The sequence below is a fragment of the Hemitrygon akajei genome, chromosome 15, assembly GCF_048418815.1.
Source record: "Hemitrygon akajei chromosome 15, sHemAka1.3, whole genome shotgun sequence".
NCBI classification, from domain to species: domain Eukaryota; kingdom Metazoa; phylum Chordata; class Chondrichthyes; order Myliobatiformes; family Dasyatidae; genus Hemitrygon; species Hemitrygon akajei.
Genome location: NC_133138.1, coordinates 74,003,222 through 74,026,004, shown reverse-complemented (window position 1 = coordinate 74,026,004; position 22,783 = coordinate 74,003,222). Strand labels below are relative to the sequence as shown.

At 40.1% G+C, this 22,783-nt stretch overlaps 1 protein-coding gene across 6 annotated transcripts in view; it reads left to right on the top strand.

Annotated features, from left to right (window-relative positions):
• Window positions 1–22,783, top strand: part of LOC140739454 (AT-rich interactive domain-containing protein 5B-like) — a 165,310-nt gene that overhangs the window by 49,874 nt on the left and 92,653 nt on the right. For all 6 annotated transcript variants that reach the window (XR_012101645.1, XR_012101643.1, XR_012101644.1 and 3 more), the window contains exons 3-5: window positions 749–971; window positions 6,525–6,755; window positions 12,057–12,164. Coding sequence is in view for 3 of the 6 variants with exons in the window: in XM_073067765.1 (XP_072923866.1) it covers window positions 749–971; window positions 6,525–6,755; window positions 12,057–12,164 (562 nt within the window). In the remaining 3 variants the exon portion in view is untranslated. The remainder of the gene's footprint in view (window positions 1–748; window positions 972–6,524; window positions 6,756–12,056; window positions 12,165–22,783) is intronic.

The window sequence follows — 22,783 nt, the reverse complement described above, 5'->3', positions numbered from 1 at the left end:
TCTTGACCTGTGATCACAAATTTTTCCTGCTTTAATAAAACATATATTTTATGAGCAAACCTGAATATTGAATGTAATGAGGGTATCTTGTTGCAAGGAAATAATGAATTTATATTGACATTGGCTATTATTGTTTTGTGACAGGAGTCACAGGATAACGATCAAAACAAAATCTGATCAGGATTATTTTCTCTGTTCTACATCAGTGTGGGTTGATGATGAGATTGGCTGACTCGGCCGAGATTATGATTTTACCAAATAACAATTGCCTGTGCTTCATGCTGTCATTATTGGTGATGCTTTGAGAGCAGCCAAAGTTTATAATAGCAGACCTTTTCAGAGAAGCACTGATTGAAAGACTACAATGCATATCCAGTTTCTAAAATTGGTTTCTATTTGGTGCCATTGTTACATCTGAATCAGGAGCCTGGGAACACACCACCCAGTAAAGACAGTACTCCAGAAGAGTATTGAATAGGCCCTTCGTTTTTGAAGATGTCATCCTTCAAAATAGGTGCTTTTTTAAGGCTTTATTCTGTAGATTTCTGTCCAGCTTTGCATCTGGCAGTTCATTTTACTGCTTACAAGATTTAGTGTACAATGTTCAGTCAAACAATACCCCACACTTCAAAAATCGTTTGTTTAATGTCAAGCGTGTGAAGTCCTGACAAGGAGTTTACTTGTTAATAAATATCCAGTTGAAGCTTAGTAAAGGTTGAGTGTGTTTTACCATTTCTTTTTGTGTTAGGATGAGGTAATTGCAGTTTCCAAAAAGGTAATTATCCGGCTGCAAGATCTGGCGAAATGGGTCTGTACCAAGACTTCACAATGGGCTACAAATGCACAGGAATCCAAACCTGACACTATGAACTTGGACAGCAGTGAAGACAATGAGGATTCTGAACTGCACGCCAGCCCACCATCAGACTGCCACCTCACCTCAAATGTGGGAAATGAATGTGAACATTCAGGTAAGGAGTGTTCTGGATAGTATGTGAGCTGAATATAAACTAGCTGAGTCAACGATTAACTAGCCATATGAGAATGCCCTCCTTCCCTTTCTCAATCCTGTGAATCTTCCATTGCAGATTTCCAAAAATAGGTTAAAGTTCATCTATTTTGGCCAGACAGTTTCTATAGCATTAGGGTAGCGATGCTGGGTTTTTGCCTAATAAGGCTGTTGGTCAAAATGTGACAAATAATGCAGGAATGTTTATCCTCATGAGTGGATGTCTTCATTGAACTTATCTCTGACTCAGCCAGTCGGGCACATATGCCCAATTACAGACTGCCTTTCACATCAATATGCTGAGTCTTACTCACTACTAATTTATTTGGAATGCAGTGTTCAGAAGTAATTGAAAAAAATCATTACAGATAACCAACCTTCGTCGTCTTAGATTATACAAGTTGCGTAACAGCAAAGTCAAAAGTGAGATCTTTTGAAGTTAAGTGAAGTCTTCTGTCCAGAAGATTGGTTGGTAACGCTTATCAAGCATTGTATATTTCCATAATAGTTTACTGAATCCTATGGACATGACTTGGAATTTGATGCAGGGCTCCATTACTTGATCAAGGGGCTTGTAATTGACACTTTGACAATCCTTGGAGTAATAAAGTACTTTAAAAAAAAAATGTTGCAGCATTTCTTGCACATTTGGTTAACATGGGCAAAGCATAGATACCAGCAGCAAGTTTTAAAGGGAGACCTGGTCAGTCTTGTCATTAAACAAAGAAACATTCAGGAATATTGAATCATAGAACTAATATGTGTGGACCCTGGATTTAACTGTCCCTGAACCTTGCTTACCCAGCAAATGGGAAAGACTGTGGGACAGCTCAACGTTATGTAACCAGTTCTTCATTCTTTCTTGGGGAATTTTGTGTCAGGCGCAAGTTGTAATATGGTGGTTCCAGTCCTTTATATGGAATATTGTATTAGGTACAAAGAATTACCTTCCTGTTAGATTGCATGCACTTTTCTGAAACTTAGCACTTTGATTTTATCTGTGATTACTTTCCAGTGAAACATTGGAGACACTGCAGTGTGAATTACCAATTTTTGGTAGTGGTCTTAAGAAAGCTGCACTGATCAGTTCTGTCTTTGAGTTAATGTGGTTTTTAACACTTGCTTTCAGGATGAAATACCCTTTCTCAAGATGTGTTGACCAAGCACTTATGCATGCACCAATGTACAAGAACTTAAGAAATAGGAACAGATTTGGGCAGCTTGGCTTCTTGTGCACCATTCAATTATCTCACTTTTCCTGAGTTCACTCCATATCCCTTGATTACCTTAATATCTAAAAATATTTCAATTTTTTTTATCTTGAATGTGCTCACTTGAGCCTCAGCGCCTACTGGGTTCAGAATTCCGTAGAACTGGTGCTCTCTGTATAGAAATTTCTTCTTGTCTCAATCTTAAATTCCTTACTTTAAGATTGTAACCCTTGGCTTTTGCTACGTCTGTCAAGGGAAACTTCATCCCTGCATCTATTCTGTCAATATCCAAAAGAAGTTTGTATGTCTTGGTGAGTACACCTCACGTTCTTTTTAAACTCTAAGGAGCATAGGCTTAGTTTGCTTGGTAGGAAAAGCAATTGAAATGCTGGGTATAGCTCTATTTTTTATGAGATGTGCCTGTAACCTGCTGTCCAGGCTATATGTGAAAACCATACATCATTGATTCTGTTTTTCTCTTGAAACTTTGACTGTAAAATGTCTCAAATTCCTTGATCATCTGGTGGATACTGGTATGTAACTAATGCTTATGGGATCAGATTGAGGTAATGAACAAGACTTCCTCCTTTAATACAGCATGCTTTGACTACACACAAGATTCTCTGCACTCTGATATTTAATGGAAGTACATGAAACTGATAATCCATCATACTGGGGATGTTGGTGCTGGACTGGTCTAATTGTTCAACTATTAGATGTTACATTTATTAATACCCCCAGCACACTATTAATTACATTTTAGATGCTGCATAATATACATTTTCTAGGGAGTCAATTAAATTTAAAGGGAGTGCTGGCACTTGGTTTATTCAGGATCAGTTTAAGGTAAAGGTAGCCATCTTGTGAATCACTTCAGTTCGTCACAGAGAGAAACCTCTCTTTGGATCCTCTAACTTATTCTATTGTTGTGTTGCAAAAGCTGGATAAATGACAAAGAATTCTGTGTTACTCCTTACCATGGCTTTTCTTACTCTTTCAAAATGCTCATCTCAGTTGGTCAAATCTTGCTAACTATACAACTCAAGCTCATGCGTCCAAGCATACTCGAGTGCACTCTCAGTCACCGGAGGAAAGAAGTCAGCAGATTGATTTTTGGTCTCATCAATGAAGGCAAGAATGATCTACAGCAGGACTGGAACATTGGTGATTGACTTTCCTGGACGTAGCTGCTGGAACTTTAGCCAAATTCCTGTGTGAAGCTGCTGGCCCCAGAAATTTTCTGTAGTTAGCATGTGCCTTAGATCTCTAGATTTGGGCTAAGAATGTAGAAATTAGATCATGCAGTTGAATTACTAAAAATATACATAACTAGAAATGAAGCACAATGATTACCATTTTCCAACTTGTTGTGACACTGGCAATCCTCGAGGAATTCTGCTTCCCTGTTGGATGCAGGTCAGGTTATGGTACTCTCCCTGCAACTCTCAGTTTGGAACATTGTCAACGAAATTTAAAAATGCTGCCTGGGACGGCCCATTATCGCTAGTTCCTGGGTAGGTCACAGTATAGTACTGAACTGTAACCAGCAAAGTAAGATCAACTCCTAGCTTTTACTCTAGACCTCCACAACCCAATCACCATATCCTTCTAGCTCACTGGTTGGCACTGACCACGTTCTCCTGCAAAACAAATTGATGTCTTTTACAACCATTCCAATATGGGTCACCTCATCTACTTACCTCTCCAATGCACTCATCCTCTCTGTCCACCAACTCTGATTTCCATCCCAAGTCCATTTGCAGTCATGTATCTGATTGTGATACCCTTGCATATCTTCACCCTCCCCAGTTGTCCATCAGTCTAATAATGGCCTTTCTAGGGTAGAGTGGGCTGCTGCTGTGGCCACCAGGCATGCACTTTGGGGGAAATTGAAGACAAATAGGCTGTTGTGATCTATGGATGTCATGTTTGTTTTCAGCAGGTTTACCCTTTTCAAATTCTTGAATGTAGTCATGTCCTTGTGTATAGTAATTTTGACTGGTTCTGAAAGAATTAAATCAAGGCACGCTTTGGGTTTCATTTACAAAGCATCTCAATTACACTTCTGTATGCCAAGGACACACAGTTCTGGGTCATCTTTAATTTTTCTGTGAAAAATCTTGTCAGATGAATAAGCATGTATAGAGTGGTAATAACACTTCTTCTCCACAATTAATTTCACTGAAGAAAAATGACCTTTTATCCAGAATAATTTTCTTTTGAGTTTAATTCTTTGTCAGTGGTAGCCAAACTGTATGGAGCAGAAGAGAGGAACTGTGCAATTTTTTATGTCCTGTTTTTTCCAGTTTGATTCAAAGGAGTGGAGTGAATATACATTGGTTATACAGATAATTAAAATGATGATTGAAAGAGTTACAATATTGTCTAGCTTTTCAAAGAGAAGTAAATAACTCCATGAATATATTAAAGAGAAATGGCGTGCATGTGTGTGTGTGCTTTTAAACACAGGTATTTGATCTTGGCATTCTTTACCAGATCCTACAGTTGACCAAGATTCTGAAGCAGCTATATTGCTGGAAGAGCTAAGCATAAAAGAAAAGTTTAAATGGGCAAGGAATTTTGAGTAAGTGCAGATGTATTTCTTTAGCAGGATAGAGATGTGCTGAATGGGCTACTTCTCAGTGTAAAACTATACAATCATTAATCAGGTGATTGAGCACACAAGCAGAATTAGACTAGATAGCACACTTAGAAAAACATACCAATTTGCTCCTGATTGGCTGTGTGATTTGTTTCCAATGCAATTTCAGATTCCAGTATTTCAACACCATTTTGACTTTCATTCTTTTATTAGTAAATCCAATAATCTGTGCAGTAAATACACTTAATACAATTTTAACTGGTACAATTTTGGAACATAGCCAACTGACAATGAATGTAGTGCAGCATTCCCCTTTAAGCAGTGACTCATTTCATGAAATTGCTTTCTCTTGAATCAATAATTTACCTCTGGGGATAGTAAAATTCTTGTGATAATCACATCATAACTCCTGGAGCCTTTTGCGTGCTCAAACAACATATTATCTGTACATCTTGAGCCAGCAGTCAAAAATATGACAGGCATCACTTACAGACCTTGTTATTAATACTTGCCCTTATTGCTTCAGCTTTTCCCTCCCTTTTGTTCTTTGAAATGCACCCTTCACAATATCACACCTATGTCTTGAGATAATCCACACCTGCTAGCACCATCTCTTGTTCATTTTAATATTACAGCTGTCCTTTTATTGGCTTTAATACATGTAATCATGTTGCTTTGTTTCCGCTCCTGCTGTTATCAGTTATATCTTTATACTGGTTTAACAAAAATTAAAGTTGCACAGGTTTCTGAAGTAACTTTATCACAATAGCAGTAACTTTATTCATTTAAATCCATTCCATGGTCCTCTCTTTTTGTTTTTTTCCAAGTTATTATTTTAATTTGCTCTCTTCAGAATGTGGTTAAAATTTTGCTTGTGTGAGTGTTGGAAAGTTATTTGGGGTTGATGAGAGCTGAGATAGAGCATAATTTTGCCTTTGTTATGAACTAACACCTTCCAGCCAAGCATACTGATAGCTGTCAGGATTGGTGAATCTAGCATTTCTCTTCCTCCCCCCACCCCCCACCCAGCACTTCAATATTAGAATCAACTTGTACCAATGACTTCAATCCTTCATAAGATTTATTAGCATCACAGATTGAGGGTGGACCATTGCACCTTTTGGTGTTACTGTTTCAATCGATCAGTAATCAGAACAGGATCACTGATCTGAGACTTTAACTTACTTCCTTCTCCACAGATGCTGTCTGGCCACTGAATGTTCACAGCATTTTATGACTCTCATTTCAACTTATTAACTCTTCACTTTTCAGCAAGTTATTGGAGCTATTTTGTTTGACTTTTTGCTTGAATATATCCCTTCATGAGGTGTTTTTTTAGCCAATGAAGCTCTTTTGAAAAATACTGTTGTAAATATAACAACCAATTTGTACACAGCAAGCTCCCACAATATCAATGAGATAATGTTTAAGTTGTCTATTTTGCTTATAAAATAACTTTTTGTTTCTTTAAACCAAACAGTTTAATTGCCAATTCTACCAGTGCATTTGAGTATCATGTAAGGTTCATGTGGGAGACATTTCCACTTTTGTTTGAATGATACAAGAATCTGCTGATTTAGATATTCCAAAAAGAGCTGAGCATTTATTGACTGTATCTAATCGGGCTGAATTTGGGATTTATAACACAAAATGAATTGGGACTGCTGAGTATATGATACTAAGCCACCCATTTGTCTTTAAGGGTATAAAGATGATCTACCACAAGTTAAAATACTGAGCTACCCCCAGTATTGCCGTTATCGGGCCATTCGAAAGAGAATTCAGAAAGCTTCAGCCAGGTGTGTCGATGAAGCACAGTTGCTGGCCCTCGGAGGCATCCTTTTGATGAATCAGAATACCAAGATTCTTTATTGTCGAGAAACATTTGAACACCCGACGCTGGGAAATAACAAGTCTATTTGTGATGAGTTTGGTGAGTGCTGGAAGTTCATGACTTTATTCCTGTGAGAATATGTTTTCCAGATTTATTTAACTAACAGCTCTTATTCCATGATGAGAGTTAATCTCCTTTGCCCAGGTTTGGAATTGCTCCTGTTGAGATGCTCTAGAGTGGAATGGTTGCACAGTTTTGAGCAGGGTCTCTAAGAATTAAGGGGCAGGGGAAGAAATACTAGAACAGTTGATCAAGACTGCACACACTGCGCTTGATCATTCTCCTTTCAGATCTGTGCAACAGTTATGGTCTTTGCAGATTTGGTGGGCATGTAATGTCTCATGTTTCTAGAGAGCCTGGGCCAAGCGACTTTTCCTGTATTCTTTTGATCATGTGTGAAACTGCGTGAAAAGAGATTTTAGTGTAGAACCTGGAACAATACAGCACAGAAATAGACCCCTCAGCCAGTTAATGCTTACATTGACCATGATGACAATTCAAACTATTTGCATCTGCCTGCATGTGGCTTCTATCCCTCCACCCCCACCTGTTTCCACCACTCACCTGACACCACGTTCCAACCATATACTGTCATCCCTTTCTTTAAAAAGTTGCCTCATAAATCTTTAATCCCCCTTTTCTCCTTGCCTTGAAGTATACTCTCTAGTATTTGACAACTCTACCCTGGGGAAAAGATTCTGTCTACCTCATTTAACCTTTCATACTTTATAAATTTTTCTAGTCTCTTAGCCTCTCCAGAGAAAGCAATCTAAGTTTGTCCAACCTCTCCTTATACCTAATACTTTCTAATCCATGAAACATCCTGGCGAATCTTCCTTTCTTTCTTTCTTTCTTTTTTGTCCATCTTCTCCAAAGCCCCCACATCCTTCCTGTAATCAGCAACCAGAGCTGTACATAGTTACAATATGTCTTGGCAACCTTTGTATTCATTGCCCTGACTGATGAAGACAAGTATACCATACACCACCTTTACCACTATAATCTACTTGTGTTGCCACTTTCAGGGAGCTTTGGAGTAGTATCCCAAGATCCCTCTGTACATCAGTGCTCTTAAGGGCCCCATGTATTTATATAAATCTTGCATTTGACTTCGCAGGGTGAATATCTCACAACTTTTCAGATAGAACTCCATCTAGCCAACACTTCCAACTGGCCTGTGTCCGGCTGAATCTTTTGACAACTGTCCTCACTGCCCGATTCGCCAACAATTTTTTGAATCATCTGCAGCCTTACCCGTCCATTTACATTTTCATCCAAATCATCACAGCCAATAGAGGTCCCAGTGTGGATCTTTGGAGAATGCCACTGGTCACAAACTTCCAGTCAGAATAACACCCATCCTCCATTACTCTGTCTTCTATGGCCAAGCCGATTTGAATCCTATCATCAAGACTTATTGGATTCCATGTGCCTTACTCTTTTGGATCAGCATATCCTGAAGAACCTTTTTGAAAGCCTTACTTAAGTCCAAGTATATAACATTACTGTTCAATCCCCACTGATCATATTTAACCTTTCCTTTAAAAAAAAATCAATCAAACATGTCTGCTGTACTAATAAAGGCTTTTGTATAGGATGTTGTGGTGACATCTATATTGTTCTGATAGCTGATATCTGTGAGGGGAAGAAATGTAAATGTATCTGGAAATTGAAAGTTCTGTTATGCTGAGCACAAAAAATTTTTAAAAATCAATCAAGACAGGATCTCCCTTACAGAAAGCCATGCTGACTGCCAGTATGCAAGTAGATCCAATCCTGAAGAACATGCTCCCACTGATGTAAGGCTCACTGGCTTATGATTTTCTGGTATGTCTTTATTGGCCTTCATAAATAAAGGAACATCGCTAGCTATTCTCCAGTCCACTGGGAACTTGCCTATGGTTTATAAATCTTAGTCAGAGCCTAAGCAACCACCGGCCTTTCTCTGTAAGCTGGGATATATATACTATCATGCCCTGTTCTTCAAGACTCCCAACACCACTACCTTGATATCATACCCTTCTCTAATATCTCAATGCTCCAAGTCCTTCTCCTTAGTGAATTTCAATACAAGTGCTCATTCAGTACCTCCCCCACTTCCTTTGGTTTCAGGATTAAATTCCTTCCCTTGTCTTTGGGTGGTTCTGGTAATCTTCTTGTTATCAATATAATTATAAAATGCCTTCGGTTTTTCTTTAGTTCTATTTGCTAAGGATATTTCATGGTACCTTTTAGCCCTCTGAATCTCTGTTCAAGTTCTCTCCTGCTAGCTTTAAATTAGTAACTTCTCTTGTTATTTAAAGTACAGAATTGTGCCGTCCTTGGCCCTCCTTCCTCCAACTGGTCCTGAATGATCTCTAAGTATCAATGTGACTTGCCAAAAGCAACTGCTTCCAATCTATTTGTGCCAGCTCCTGTCTAATAATATTGTTATAACTAGCTTATCCCCAATTTAGTACCTTCTCCCCAAGGTCCAGGCTTATCCTTATCCATAACAGTCTGAAAACTTATGAAGTTTAATTATTTAATATGGCCTCTTCCCTGGTGGGATTATCTGCATAGTGTGTCAAGAAACCTTCTTGGATACCTTGAATAAATTCTGCCCTATTTAAGCGTCCTGGAACTAAATGAATCCCAGTCAGTATTGAGGGCGTTAAAGGCACTCACTGAAGCTACCCTGTTACTTGTAGATGTTTCCTTCATGTTATTAGAGCAAAGATGTGTTCCTCTTTCCTGCTAGGTATCAGGAGCTCTATAGTTATTAAGGTTGCACCTTTCCTGAGCTCTATCCATAGAAAACCTACGGCACAGTACAGGCCCTTTGACCCACAAAGTTGTACCAAACATGTCCTGCCTTAGAAATTACTAGGCTTACCCATAGCCCTTTATTTTTTTAAAGCTCCATGTACCTATCCAAAAGTCTCTTAAAAGACCCTATCATATCCGCCTCCAGCACCATTGCCGGCAGCTCATTCCGCGCACTCACCACTCTCTGTGTTTATATTTAAAAAAAACTTACCCCTGACATCTCCTCTGTACCTACTCCCCAGCACCTTAAACCTGTGTCCTCTTGTAGCAACCATTTCAGCCCTGGGGAAAAACCCTCTGACTATCCACACAATCAATGCCTCTCATCATCTTATACACATCTATCAGGTCACTTCTCATCCTCCGTCGCTCCAAGGAGAAAAGGCTGAGTTCACTCAACCTGTTCTCATAAGGCATGCTCCCCAATCCAGGCACCATCCTTGTAAATCTCCTCTGCACCCTTTCTATGGCTTCCACATCCTTCCTGTAGTGAGGTAACCAGAACTGAGCACAGTACTCCAAGTGGGGTCTGACCAGGTTCCTATATAGCTGCAACATTACTTCTCGGCTCCTAAATTCAATTCCATGATTGATGAAGGTCAATACACCGTACGCCTTTTTAACCACAGAGTCAACTTGCGCAGCTGCTTTGAGCGTCCTACAGACTCGGACCCCAAGATCCCTCTGATCGTCCACAGTGCCAAGAGTCTTACCATTAATACTATATTCTGCCATCATATTTGACCTACCACAATAAACCACTTCACACTTATCTGGGTTTCTTCTCAGCCCAGTTCTGCATCCTATCAATGTCCCACTGTGACCTCTGACAGCTCTCCACACTATCCATAACACTTCCAACCTTTATGTCATCAGCAAACTTAATAACCCATCCCTCCACTTCCTCATCCAGGTCATTTATAAAAATCACGAAGAGTAAGGGTCCCAGAACAGATCCCTGAGGCACACCACTGGTCATCAAACTCCATGCAGAATATGACCCGTCTACAAAGTCAGTTCTGGATCCACAAAGCAATGTCCCCTTGAATCCCATGCCTCCTTACCTTCTCAATAAGCCTTGTATGGGGTACGTTATCAAATGCCTTGCTGAAATCCATATACACTACATCTACTGCTCTTCCTTCATCAATGTATTTAGCCATATCCTCAAAAAATTCAATCAGGCTCGTAAAGCACGACCTGCCTTTGACAAAGCCATGCTGACTATTCCTAATCGTATTATACCTCTCTAAATGTTAATAAATCCTGCCTCTCAGGATTTTCTCCATTGGCTAACCAACCACTGAAGTAAGACTCACTGGTCTATAATTTCCAAGGCTATCTCTATTCCCTTTCCTGAATAAGGGAACAACATCCGCAACCCTCCAATTCTCCAGAACCTCTCCCATCCCCATTGATGATGCACAGATCATCACCAGAGGCTCAGCAATCTCCTCCCTCACCTCCCACAGTAGCCTGGGGTACATCTCATCCGGTCCCGGCGACTTATCCAACTTGATGCTTTCCAAAAGCTCCAGCACATCCTCTTTCTTAATAACTACATGCTCAAGCTTTTCAGTCTGCTGCAAGTCACCACTACAATCACCAAGATCCTTTTCCATAGTGAATACTGAAGTAAAGTATCCATATTGCCTCACTGCATGACTCCTCCAGAATGCCCTCTCTAATTGCCACTGTAATGTTTTCCCTGGTGAGAAGTCAAATTTCCCCATGTCCTTTACATCCTGCTCTTTCACATCTGTATCCTGGACCATTGAGCTGCCATCCCTGCCCTTTTCTCAACCAAGTCTCTGTAATGGCTACAACATTGTAGTTCCATGTACTAAACCAGACCACAAGTTTATCTGCTTTACCTCTAATACTTTCTAAAATGAAATAAAGACACTTAGACATGTTAACTCATCAACCCACTGTGTTAATTAACATGGCTCTGCCTTTCTGTTCAGACCTATCTGATCTAACCCCTACCTTCTCATTCCCTCCACTTGGTGACATACTGCTCTGTTCCTTATTTTCTGCCATGCTAATTTAAACCCTTCTGAGAAGCACTAGCAAACCTCCAGGCAAGGAAATTGGTGTCGCTACAGTTTGTATCCAATCTGCCTTCCTGTAAATTTCACCTGTCCTACAGCTCTAAAAGAAATCATAACTCTTAAAAAGCTTCTGGCCCAAAACATCAACTGAACTCTTCTCCATAGATGCCTCTTTGCCTGCTGAGTTCCTCCAGCATTTTGTGTGTGTTGCTTGGATTTGCAGCATCTGCAAATTTCTCATTTGTGATAAAACTCTAAAAATAACATTTTTAATATAAACTTTAAGAAGTGGAATTTTCTTGGAGCATGGCAAGTTCAGTTGAAATGTTGAAGAAATGCTTCAGGCCTTTTTGACTTTTCACCGTTCTTTCACTAAGTTTGATAAAGGGTTTGGAAATCTCTCGCTACCTTATTACACTAAATCCCAGTGTAACTGTAGGCCTGTATTTAAGTAACCTGTTCTGTGTGTCCATTTCAGCACCTCGTGTTTTGACACGTACTTCAGCCGGGAGGGTGGTGCGCACGAGACTGCAAATCACTGCACGGCCACAGTCACTCACGTTACTGCATTATCAGCTGACAGGAGGTAAGGTTATCATCTCGGTTGTGTTGACAATCTGACATTTCTTTTCCTTCTCTGTTACAAAACATGCTTTATCTTCACTTGAGACTTTGTCTCACAATTGAAATTGGTGAAATTATTTTTTTTAAATCCCCAATACCGAAGGTACATCTAGCTGGTAATAGAAGATGATCGTGACCCACTGATCTCATACTTTGACCCAGGGACCATGTATGATCTGTTTCCCTTTTAACAATGGCTCTTAACCAACGTATGACTCTCGTTTGGACACCACAAGAACTGTGCAGTATACGAGGGGTATAAGTTTGTGGCCTAAGGTAGAAGGAGTCAATTTTAGAAAACCTAGCACATTTATTTTTCAATATAGTTTACACACTTAGTCCAGCGGTCATGGAGCATACGGATCTTGGACCTCCAGAAAGTGTCCACAGCAGGGGTGATTGGTAAGTTTGTGGCCCAAGGTAGAAGGAGATGAGTTATACAGCTCTCGTTACATGCATACGCAGTTCAACTCTTTGACTATGCAGAAAGGTTGAAGTTAATAACTCATCGGGGTGATTGATAAGTTCGTGACCTAAGGTAGAAGGAGATGAACTATTAACTTCAAACTTTCTGCATAATCACTCAAAGAGTTGAACTGCACATGCATGTAATGAGAGCTGTATAACTCATCTCCTTCTACGTTAGGCCGCGAACTTATCAATCACCCCACGTAACCTGATCTGGGATTCTGCTGTTTATTTTCCTTCTCTTGCTCTCCATTGAGGGTAAGTAACAGGATCAATTAACAAATTGAAATAAATGTGGAATGCCGATAACTTTCTATAGCACCTCCAGGATAGAGAAATACACATGGCACTTCATGAACATCTTCAAGAGATGTTAAGGCAACTGGTAGATTTTTAATGTTTTAAGGAAGGCAAAAGATGTTTAAGGAGAGTTTCAGAGAGCGGGACTTGAGTAACTAAAAACAGAGCTGCTAATTATGGAGCGACACAAATCCAGGATGGAGCAAGAATTCAGAAATTAGAGCTTGAGACTTCATAAGTTATTGGGGCTGAAGCTGGAAATTGAGATGAGTACTGAGAAGCCAGATGACAGTCCAAGAAGTTAGCTGAAATGATTTTCCCATGATCTCCCTCGGCCAGCTCTATTCTTGGCAATCTCCAGGATAGTTTGAAGTCAGTTTATCTTGGGTGCAGATTTGGATCTTAGGACTCTGTCATGTAGTGTGCTTGTAAACTGAATCATCAACATGCACAAGTCCATTTGGCCCATCAAGTTGCTGTGTCTCTCCAGGCACTTGTATTTTGCAATACTAATTTTGTGGATACCTCAGTGGTGACGCTGCAAGCAGTGTTCTTTTAAAGGAAACATCATTATAGTATATCTGGCCATTTTGGGGATCAGGATGATTGGGAGAGGAGATACAAACATTCCCATCAGCATGCCTTTAGGGACACCATTCCACTTGCACCTCTGACAATGCATGTAGTTTTGCGTTTTCTAAGATGCATCTCTGTGCTGACTGGCGTTCAACGGGAAGAACCTCAGACACCCCATCATGACTAGACTGCTCTCCACAGAGGAGATTAAAGTCACAATGCCTCTTAGCTTCTCAGTAAATGATCTTTCCAGATTTCTACGATGTCTTCCTACTTGCTGTTTGATGTAGGGTCACAGAGGTTATTCTGGCAGAATATGTCTGTAGGCTCTATTTTGATTTCTTTGAACACTGTTTTGGACACTGGGATTTTCCTTCATTGCAAACAGAATTGCAATGGAATAGCTAAGCCTATATGCAAATAAAGATTCTTCCCAAATAACTTTGTTTTCTGAGCAAGAAGGGTTTGCAACCCCTCAAATTGCAAGTCATTTTGAGTGATGAGGACAGTTTCCTCATGGTGACTGCCATGTTTTCATGAAGTACGTATGACCTGTGCATCCTGAGAGAGTTCACGTCGAAGCGCTCTGTCAGAAGTCTGCATTTACCAGCAAGTGAATCCTTGTGCTTCCTTGGCTCGTCATACCAGTACACTTCACCCTCTAGCCACCATACCCAGGCACAGACAACGAGAGGTGCATGTGTACAAATTCAGAGGTCTCCTAAGTGTAAGATGCAAAGCATTGATAGACTTTCAATAGCACAATGGCTGCATCAGAAGAGGAATTGGCTGATGATAGAAGCTGACTGAAGATAAAAATGGACTTGAAAGTATTTCTCTGCTGGCCTTGCCCGTCTAATCCACATTGCTCAACAGTCACTTGAGATTTCATCAGTTTGTCGATAGCAAGCAGCAACATCGAGGTACTTATTAAGAGGAATGTGAGTAAGATTGAAAAAATGTTGCCCTGATGCCAGGGGCAGTTTCTACACAACAATTTGCTTAAAACCATGGGGTTAAGGTAATTAGAAATCCTGTCTCTGCCCTGTTCTGCATAAGTTCCTGTTATTCATTTGTTTGCTGCATATCCTTTATTTTATCTTTCAAAATGTTAGCAAGTATGTAGTGACATCATTATTGCACCCATGTACACTGACTGTGTCTCATTGGGCCTTACTTGTGACTGGATGAATTTACATGAAGTGTATCACAGAGTGAGCCAGACTGTTCTTTGGTTTAAATATCATGAAAGGATTTTCTTTGTTTGGTGATGCGCACATTTGGAAATAATTTAATGATTCTTTTTCAGTACAGATGACCATATAGGGTGTGTAATATAACGTATTGGAAAAGACAGAAGAGCTGACTAAAATTGTGTTCAAGATTCTACATAAGGTCAAGAAGTAGTGGATTCAGCCCAGACCCTCACGTATAAAGCCCTCCCAACCACTGAGCACATCTACATGAAGTGTTGTTGCAGGAAAGAGGCATCCATCAGAGATCCCCACCACCCAGGTCATGCTCTCTTCTCGCTGCTTCCATCAGTTGCCAGAGCTACCAGGTTCAGGAACAGTTACCATCCCTCAGCCATCAGGCCCTTGAACAAAAGAGATAACTTCACTCCACTTGAAATGTTATCACTGTCCCGGGCTATTCATCTCATGGTCTCATAATCTACTGCTATTTATTTGTATTTGCATTTGCTTAGTTTGTTGTCTTCTGCACCCTGTTTGAATGCTCTAGTCGGCTGGTCTCTCTTTGATTCTGTTATGGTTATTATTCCATATAGATTTGTTGGGTATGCCCGCAAGAAAATGAATCTCAGGGTTGTATACCGTGACGTATATGTACTTTGATAATAAAATTTACTTTGAACTGTGAAGTTGAGTGAGATGCTTCAGTAGGACAGAACCATTCTCATAGACCAGTTAGCCCAAGGGACTCTGCTGTAAGTTTTACGTTGCCTGCATCTGCTGTAACAAGCACATCGACTTGTGGTAAACATATACCCAGCAGACACAACTATTTTCCTTTTAGTATGGTCCAGCCTGCTGACATGTGCAATAGCCTCACTTTGCAACCTGTCAGACAAAGAAGCAGAATGTGCTTCCCATTAATTCTGTTCTAATTGGAATAACATGGTAGCAGTCAGTGCCAACAAACATTAAATGGGGTCCAGCTCTGCTGCTGTCTGTAAGGAGTTTGTATGTTCTCTCTGTAAACCTGTTGGATCTCTCCAGGTACATCATTTCCTCCTACATTACAAAGATGTACGGGTTAGTGTTAATAAGTTGTGGGCATGTTATTTTGGCATTGGAAGCATGGCAAATCTTGTAGGCAGCCCCCAGCACATCTTTGTTGTTTATTGATGTAAATGATGCATTTCGCTGTGTTTAGATGTGTATGTGACAAATAAAGCTAATCTTTAATCTAACTGCTCTCATGAAACCCTTAGGTCCTGCTCTCAGAGATAATTCCTTCTGTTCTAGCCATCCCTTCTACCCACCTCCCCCCTGGAAAGCCAATTAGTTTTTCTCTTTCCCGGTCCTGATGAAAGATCACAAACCTAAAAAGATCACTTCCAACAAATGGTGCTTGACTCCCGTGTATCTATCATGTTCTGTGTTTGCTTCAGTTTTCTAGCATCTGCACACTTGTTTGATTTGCAGACTGAGAGGGGATGGAAAATGAGAGTTTTAGTCATCAAGTGGATAATTAAATGGAGACTGTTTAAATTCTTCATCCCAATCTAGACACTGTCTTGACCATTTTACACTGTTCTAATGATATGCATTGGAATCTTGAGGATCGGTAGCTCATCTTTTGGCAAGGGGTTTTGTTAATACTGAATTCAAGTTTCCGATAACCAAGCTTTCCAATCTGCCTCAGCTGCCTGACCAGCTTGGCTTTCTCAGCACTTTTTTAGTTCAACTTTTCAGAATCTGTTCTTCCACTCTCTGCCTCGTTCTCGTATGGATGGTCTGTGTTCAGTTAGTCTTCACCATCCTCATTCAGCTGCAACAAACCTGCATCAGCTATTTCATCCTGTTCTCCATCCATCACAGATATTTCCCCTGTTCCTTCTGCTCCTCTTCTACTTAAAACATACCTGCTGTGTTGCCCTTAAGGCATTTATTTAGCTTTATTGCATTTTCGCTTTAATAATTTGTTTGTAATTATTTTCTAGTTACAGTTAAGGTTGATAACTACATTGTAGTTGTTGAACAGTTGTTCATTATCTGTGATGTATCGTGGCATGTAATGACGTCACTCCCGGTTTTGCCCTGTCTTGTGGGTAAATACCAGGTTTGGAGAAACGGGAAGGCGGGGGCTTGTGTATGCAGGATCAGTGTGAGAAAAATTCCATTTCTACGCACTAAGAAACGTCATAGAAGCAATGAAGCAACGCCGTAAGTTCATATGACAGTTGATACGTTGAAGTAAAAATTTTAACGCTGATTCTGTTAAAAGAAATGACAGTTGATAAAGTTTTTTTTTCTTGTGCTATTGAAAGTGTTGCTGGAAAGTTTGTGTTGAAGTGTATTTAAAGTTGTTGATGGTGTAGGTAGATTCTGACTGTATGTTGTACTTTAATGAGACTTTAATGTAATATAGTTTGTTGTAGTTTTACTTTTACAAGTATTTATGATGTAAATGTGATGCCAAGAAGGAAACAGATACTGTATATATTTTGGCAACACGAGTGAATCTGCAGATGCTGGAAATAAATAAAAACACAAAATGCTGGCAGAACTCAGCAGGCCAGACAGCATCTATGAGGGGAGGTAGTGACAACGTTTCAGCCCGAAACCCTTAATCACGAGTGGGGTTTCGGCCTGAAACGTCGTCACTACCTCCTCCCATAGATGCTGTCTTGCCTGCTGAGTTCTGCCAGCATTTTGTGTTTTTCTGTATATATTTTGTATTGTTTTATCAACAGTTTTCACAATACGTTAATGTGGAAGAGTGAACAGTAAACGGTTAATCTTACTGCGATCCTGTCCTCATTGGCTATGGTTTAACTTGGTGTTTAGCTCAGAGTTTCTACACCCTGAATGAAATTTCCCCTGTTCCCTCTGCTCCTCTTCTACTACTTAAAACATACCTGCTTTCTAACTTTTTCCAGTTCTGATGAAATATATTAATTCCATTTTGGATGCTGTCTGACAAGAAAGGAAAGCCTAACCCTAAAATGAATGTACAGTCACCAGTCCCCTCATCCTTCCACCACCCTGTGCAGCAGGGCCTCCTGATTGAAACAGTTGTTAGCTTTCCATGAAAATGCATGTAGTGGTAATGAAGCTTATCCAATTTGTTATAAAGACTGGGCTCTCATTCCCAATGAGTGCAGCTGCTAAAACAACTTTGTCAGAGACTGGAGTGATCAAGCTGAGGGAAACCTGAGGCAGTAAGTTGACACTTTTGCGTGCAAAAAGTATTGAGTTACGTATTTTAATGCTGTATGGAATAAAATGCACAGGGTAGCAAGGCGTGAAGGGTATAATTTGGGTTTCAGGTAGTCCTGGGATAAGAAATGGCATTTTTGACTCTCCAGTGACCATTCGCATTTCTTGTCACTGCAAAATGGGTTGTGATGGGATGAGATTTGGTTTGCTAATTTTGTATGTAGGCCACTGCTGCAATTGGGTGATAGATGGAACACAGAGTCTAATGGCATGGAATCAGCATCATGTTTGTGTTGGCTTCTATAATAAACTGTCCATTTCATCCCACGCTCAACTTCCCCACAAAACGTGAAAATGAGCTCTCTTCATGTATGCTTCCCAATTTCCTCCTGAATTTGTATCCTCCTTCATAATCATTATAGTTCTCTATGAAAACATTGCCCCTCCTTTCCTTTTAGTTTGTGGCCACTTAATCTGGTTCCTGACCTATTTTACCAATGATGGTAACTTGGACCTTCATTTGCCTTTTCCAAACTTAGTCAGCCACACTTTGCCATTTAACATTTGTGACTGCTGTCCCTTGTTAATCCATTCTTTTCTAAATACCAGGTAATGTTTTCCTTGAAATTAATGTTTTGTAGATTCTCCACCTTCTGTGTAAAAGAAATGTTAGAATTACTCAAAATAAGCTGCGGAGAGTTGTAAACTTGGTCATCTCCATCATGGACACTAGCCTTTGTATTATCCAGGACATCTTCAAGGACCAATGCCTCAAAAAGGGGGCATCCATCATTAAGGACCCCCATCACCCAGGACATGCCCTCTTCTCATTGCTTCTATCAGGAAGGAGGTACAGGAGCCTGAAGACACATGCTTACTGATTCAGGAAAAGCTTCATCCCCCTCTGCCATCTGATTTCTGAATGCAAATTGAACCCATGAATGCCATCTCACTATGTATCTTTATTTTCATACTACTCATTTAACTATTTTTAATATATATATATGTGTGTATGTGTATATAGTATAATTTTATATGCATTATAATTATATATTATATCATTTTTTTCTTTTTAATTCAGTTTTCTTTTTCTCTCTATCATGTAATGCTTTGCACTGCTGCCACAAAGTTAACAAATTCCACAACGTATACCGTGATATTGATTCTGATTCCGGCAGAATATGAAGGAGAAACAAAATTAATCTTCTGCACAGCTAGAAATTTTCATTAGAAAAGATTGGAAAACATGAACTCTGTTCCTTTTTAAACAGAAATATACCATTTTCAGTCCTAGTCTACTTTATAACAGCAAGAGCAATTGAAAGATTGTGGTCAGAACTTCTGCAGCAACGTAGGACTTCCTTCCTATGGAGTCCTTCAGGATGGAGGCTGCCTGGCATCCATTCTGTTAATGTGTGTTCTGAGGTAGTGAATGAGGCCCATGTGGAAAAGGAAGATTCCTCCACCACAAGCCATTGAAGGAAATCTGTAGAATCCACAGTGTTACTGTGGAGATACCAACTGTGCTTCAGGCCTCAAACCTGAGCAGTGGGTAGCATTCTACCATATTTAGTTTTCCAAGGTACAAAGTATTTTGTGTTCCTATGTGGTATAGGAACTACATAAAAATGGTTGACGGTTAACTAAATTTATATAAGATTTGAGGCTGTTTAAAAGCTTTCTTTTCACTATAATTATGTCCAGTTAAAATAGCACTAACCATTAATTCTAAATGTCGAAAATACAAATGTTTTTAATGATTAGTCTGTAAAGTACTTACATAACTCTCACTCTGTGCTGATCGTAACTTCAATTTTACCTTTTCTTTGCCTGGTATCTCTCGCTGATCTGAATGCCCTCGTGCATTGTTTCACTGCTGAATCTGCTGTTCTCATAAGGCAGATATCAAATGGAGGATGTGACTGGAGAGGCTATGCAACTGGAAAAGGCAGGGCGTTGCAAGAAAGGAATTTCTCCTTATCATTATGATAGCATTGACTCTGAAACAGAATTCAGATTTTTTTTTTTTAGCTGCTTGAAACCTACAGTACTTGACCGTAGCTCGGTGCAACCAAGAAGCTTCATCGTGCGTGTGTGCCACTGAAGGACCTTCTCATAAGCTGCTTGACTTTCACCAAATGTGTGTGGTTTTATAAGGAGCTTTTACTGACTAGTTATGTACAAATGTCTACATGATTGTGATCCCCTCCTGGGTGTTACCTGGGTACCTTGTTGGTTTTTAATTGTATTACACCTGGTTTTTAATTGTATTACACCTAACTACATGTGATGGATAAGACATTCAGATTTGGCACAGTATTTTATCCAGGTCAGGGTGATTTACTTAGTCTTGTGGCATGCCTGAGGTTTGTTACATTTACAGTGACAGTTTTTTTTAAGCAGGGCTTAAAAATATGCTTGGGATAGGATAAGATATTCCATAAAAGGATTGGATTTGAGTTGTGTGTCAATGTTTTGCTCCAGCAGTCCACTAAGTCAAAGCTGCTGTTGGAATTTTAACATCTGCATGGTTAATCCAGTTAGGTTCCTGATGAATAGTGGTCAAGTAAGCAAGATTGTACAGTCTTCTATATATCTTTAACAGTGCTCGTCTGTGAATAATTTGGCTTTCAGATTACACACATATTTTGGGCTGTTTTAGAGTATCACAAATTGTATAGAATGTGACTACATGAAATGTATGTCAAAAAATTTATTTCCCTTTAATTAGGTGTACTAAATAGACCCTTCATGTAGTACTAATGCCATTTAGGAAGTTGCCAAGAATCACAATATTGCTTTAAGAAATTGTTATTATTCCATTTATGAAGCACTAAAAGTTGAACTGTGTATTTTGCACACAGAATTGCTTGCCACATAGGCATATACTGTTGGTGTACTGGGTAAAGGGTCATGCTGTTAAATCAATCATTCCATGGTAGTTTGAAGCTGCCACAAAGATTTCGGATGGTGAGAATAGACATATTTGGGAAGGTGGGAATGTAGAGTAATGGTGCAAGGGTCTCCTTGGACAGAACCCCCTACCCACCCAAGCATGAATGAATGCAAAACCCAAGTCACAAATTCAGGCCATCAGTTCGCAGAAGCCTTGATCACCAAGGCAATCTAGCAACAACTTTTTATACCAGTCAAAATAAGGACAATTCTTTAACTTTGAACGACAAGATCATGGAAAGTATTAAATCGAGCATAGTTTCTTACTTTCATTATTATTCAGTATTCAGTAAATTCACTGAATTTTGAGTTCACTGAAAGGGTTATAAGTTGTGACATTTTGGTCCACTTTCCGTCAGTAAGAATTACCGAGGGCCATGATTATCACTGACATCATCATTCTTTGCAAAATGTGACCAGGAAATGACATAAAAGTTGGGATAAATCACATCGGGGAGATCCATATGTCCATTTACCCAATGGGCAGGACTTTGACAGAAAGAGGCCCGAGCATTTGAAAAGACACGAGGTACTGCAGATGTTGTAAATCTAGAGCAAAGCACACAATGTGCTGGAGGAGCTCAGTAGCTCAGACAGCATCTATGAAAGGGAATAAACAGTTGACGTTTCGGGCTGAGACCTTTCATCAGGACTGGAAAGGAAGTGGGAAGAAGCCAGAATTAGAAGGTGGGGGGAGGGGAGGCAAACTACCAAGTGGCAGAGATCACTGAAGAACCTTTGTATCTATTTAGTGCTGGTGTTTATATTCAGATTATTGGTAAGATGATGAACAGCTGCAGTGGGAAGAGAAGCAGTGAGGCTTCTGGTGACTGGGAGATGGCAATTACCGAGGTCAATTTAACAGGTATTCTATTCCAGTTACTTCTGTAGGCAAAGAACTCTTTCTTTTCCTCAGACACCTTCAAATACTAATCAAATCAAACCAGGACCTATTGGAGCCAATGTGCAATTCTTCACTGTTCACCTTTTTGTGTGCTTTCATCAGTCCTAGTTCTTCAATGCAATTTTACCTTGGTGGCTGCCATCATTCAGTGCAGAAGCCTACAGATAGATGGCAGTAGAAGGCCTTCTCAAGCAACCCTGGGTCAAGAAGTGCAGAGTGTGGACTAAACCATCATGGACAGCCGAGAGCTGGGCGAGCTGCTTCTCGGGCATCAGCAAGGATGGGACAGCAGAGCTGCAGGAAGAATGTTGTCCTTCTGAGACTGACCGATTTGTGCTCTCAGGAGCAGCTCTCGTGCTCTGGAGAGTGGTCTCATTGAACCCAGTAATGTGCTGAAGGTCATTTGTAGATTTATTATAGAAACAAACCACTAAACCCCCATAATCCAATAGCCAGGACAAGGGTTCCCAACCTTTTTATGCCATGGACCATTGAACCATAGAACATTACAGCACAGAAACAGGCCTTTTGGCCCTTCTTGGCTGTGCCGAACCGTTTTTCTGCCTAGTCCAACTGACCTGCACCTGGGCCATATCCCTCCATACACCTCTCATCCATGTACCTGTCCAAGTTTTTCTTAAATGTTAAAAGTGAGCCTGCATTCACCACTTCATCTGGCAGCTCATTCCACACTCCCACCACTCTCTGTGTGAAGAAGTCCCCCCCCCCCCATGTTCCCTTTAAATTTTTCACCCTTAACCCATGACCTCTTTTCTTTCTCCCCTAACCCCAGTGGAAAAAGCCTGCTTGCATTCACTCTATCTATACCCATCATAATTTTATATACCTCTATCAAGTCTCCCCTCATTCTTCTACACTCCAGTGAATAAAGTCCTAAGCTATTCAACCTTTCTCTGTAGCCCAGTTTCTCAAGTCCCAGCAACATCCTTGTAAAACTTCTCTGCACTCTTT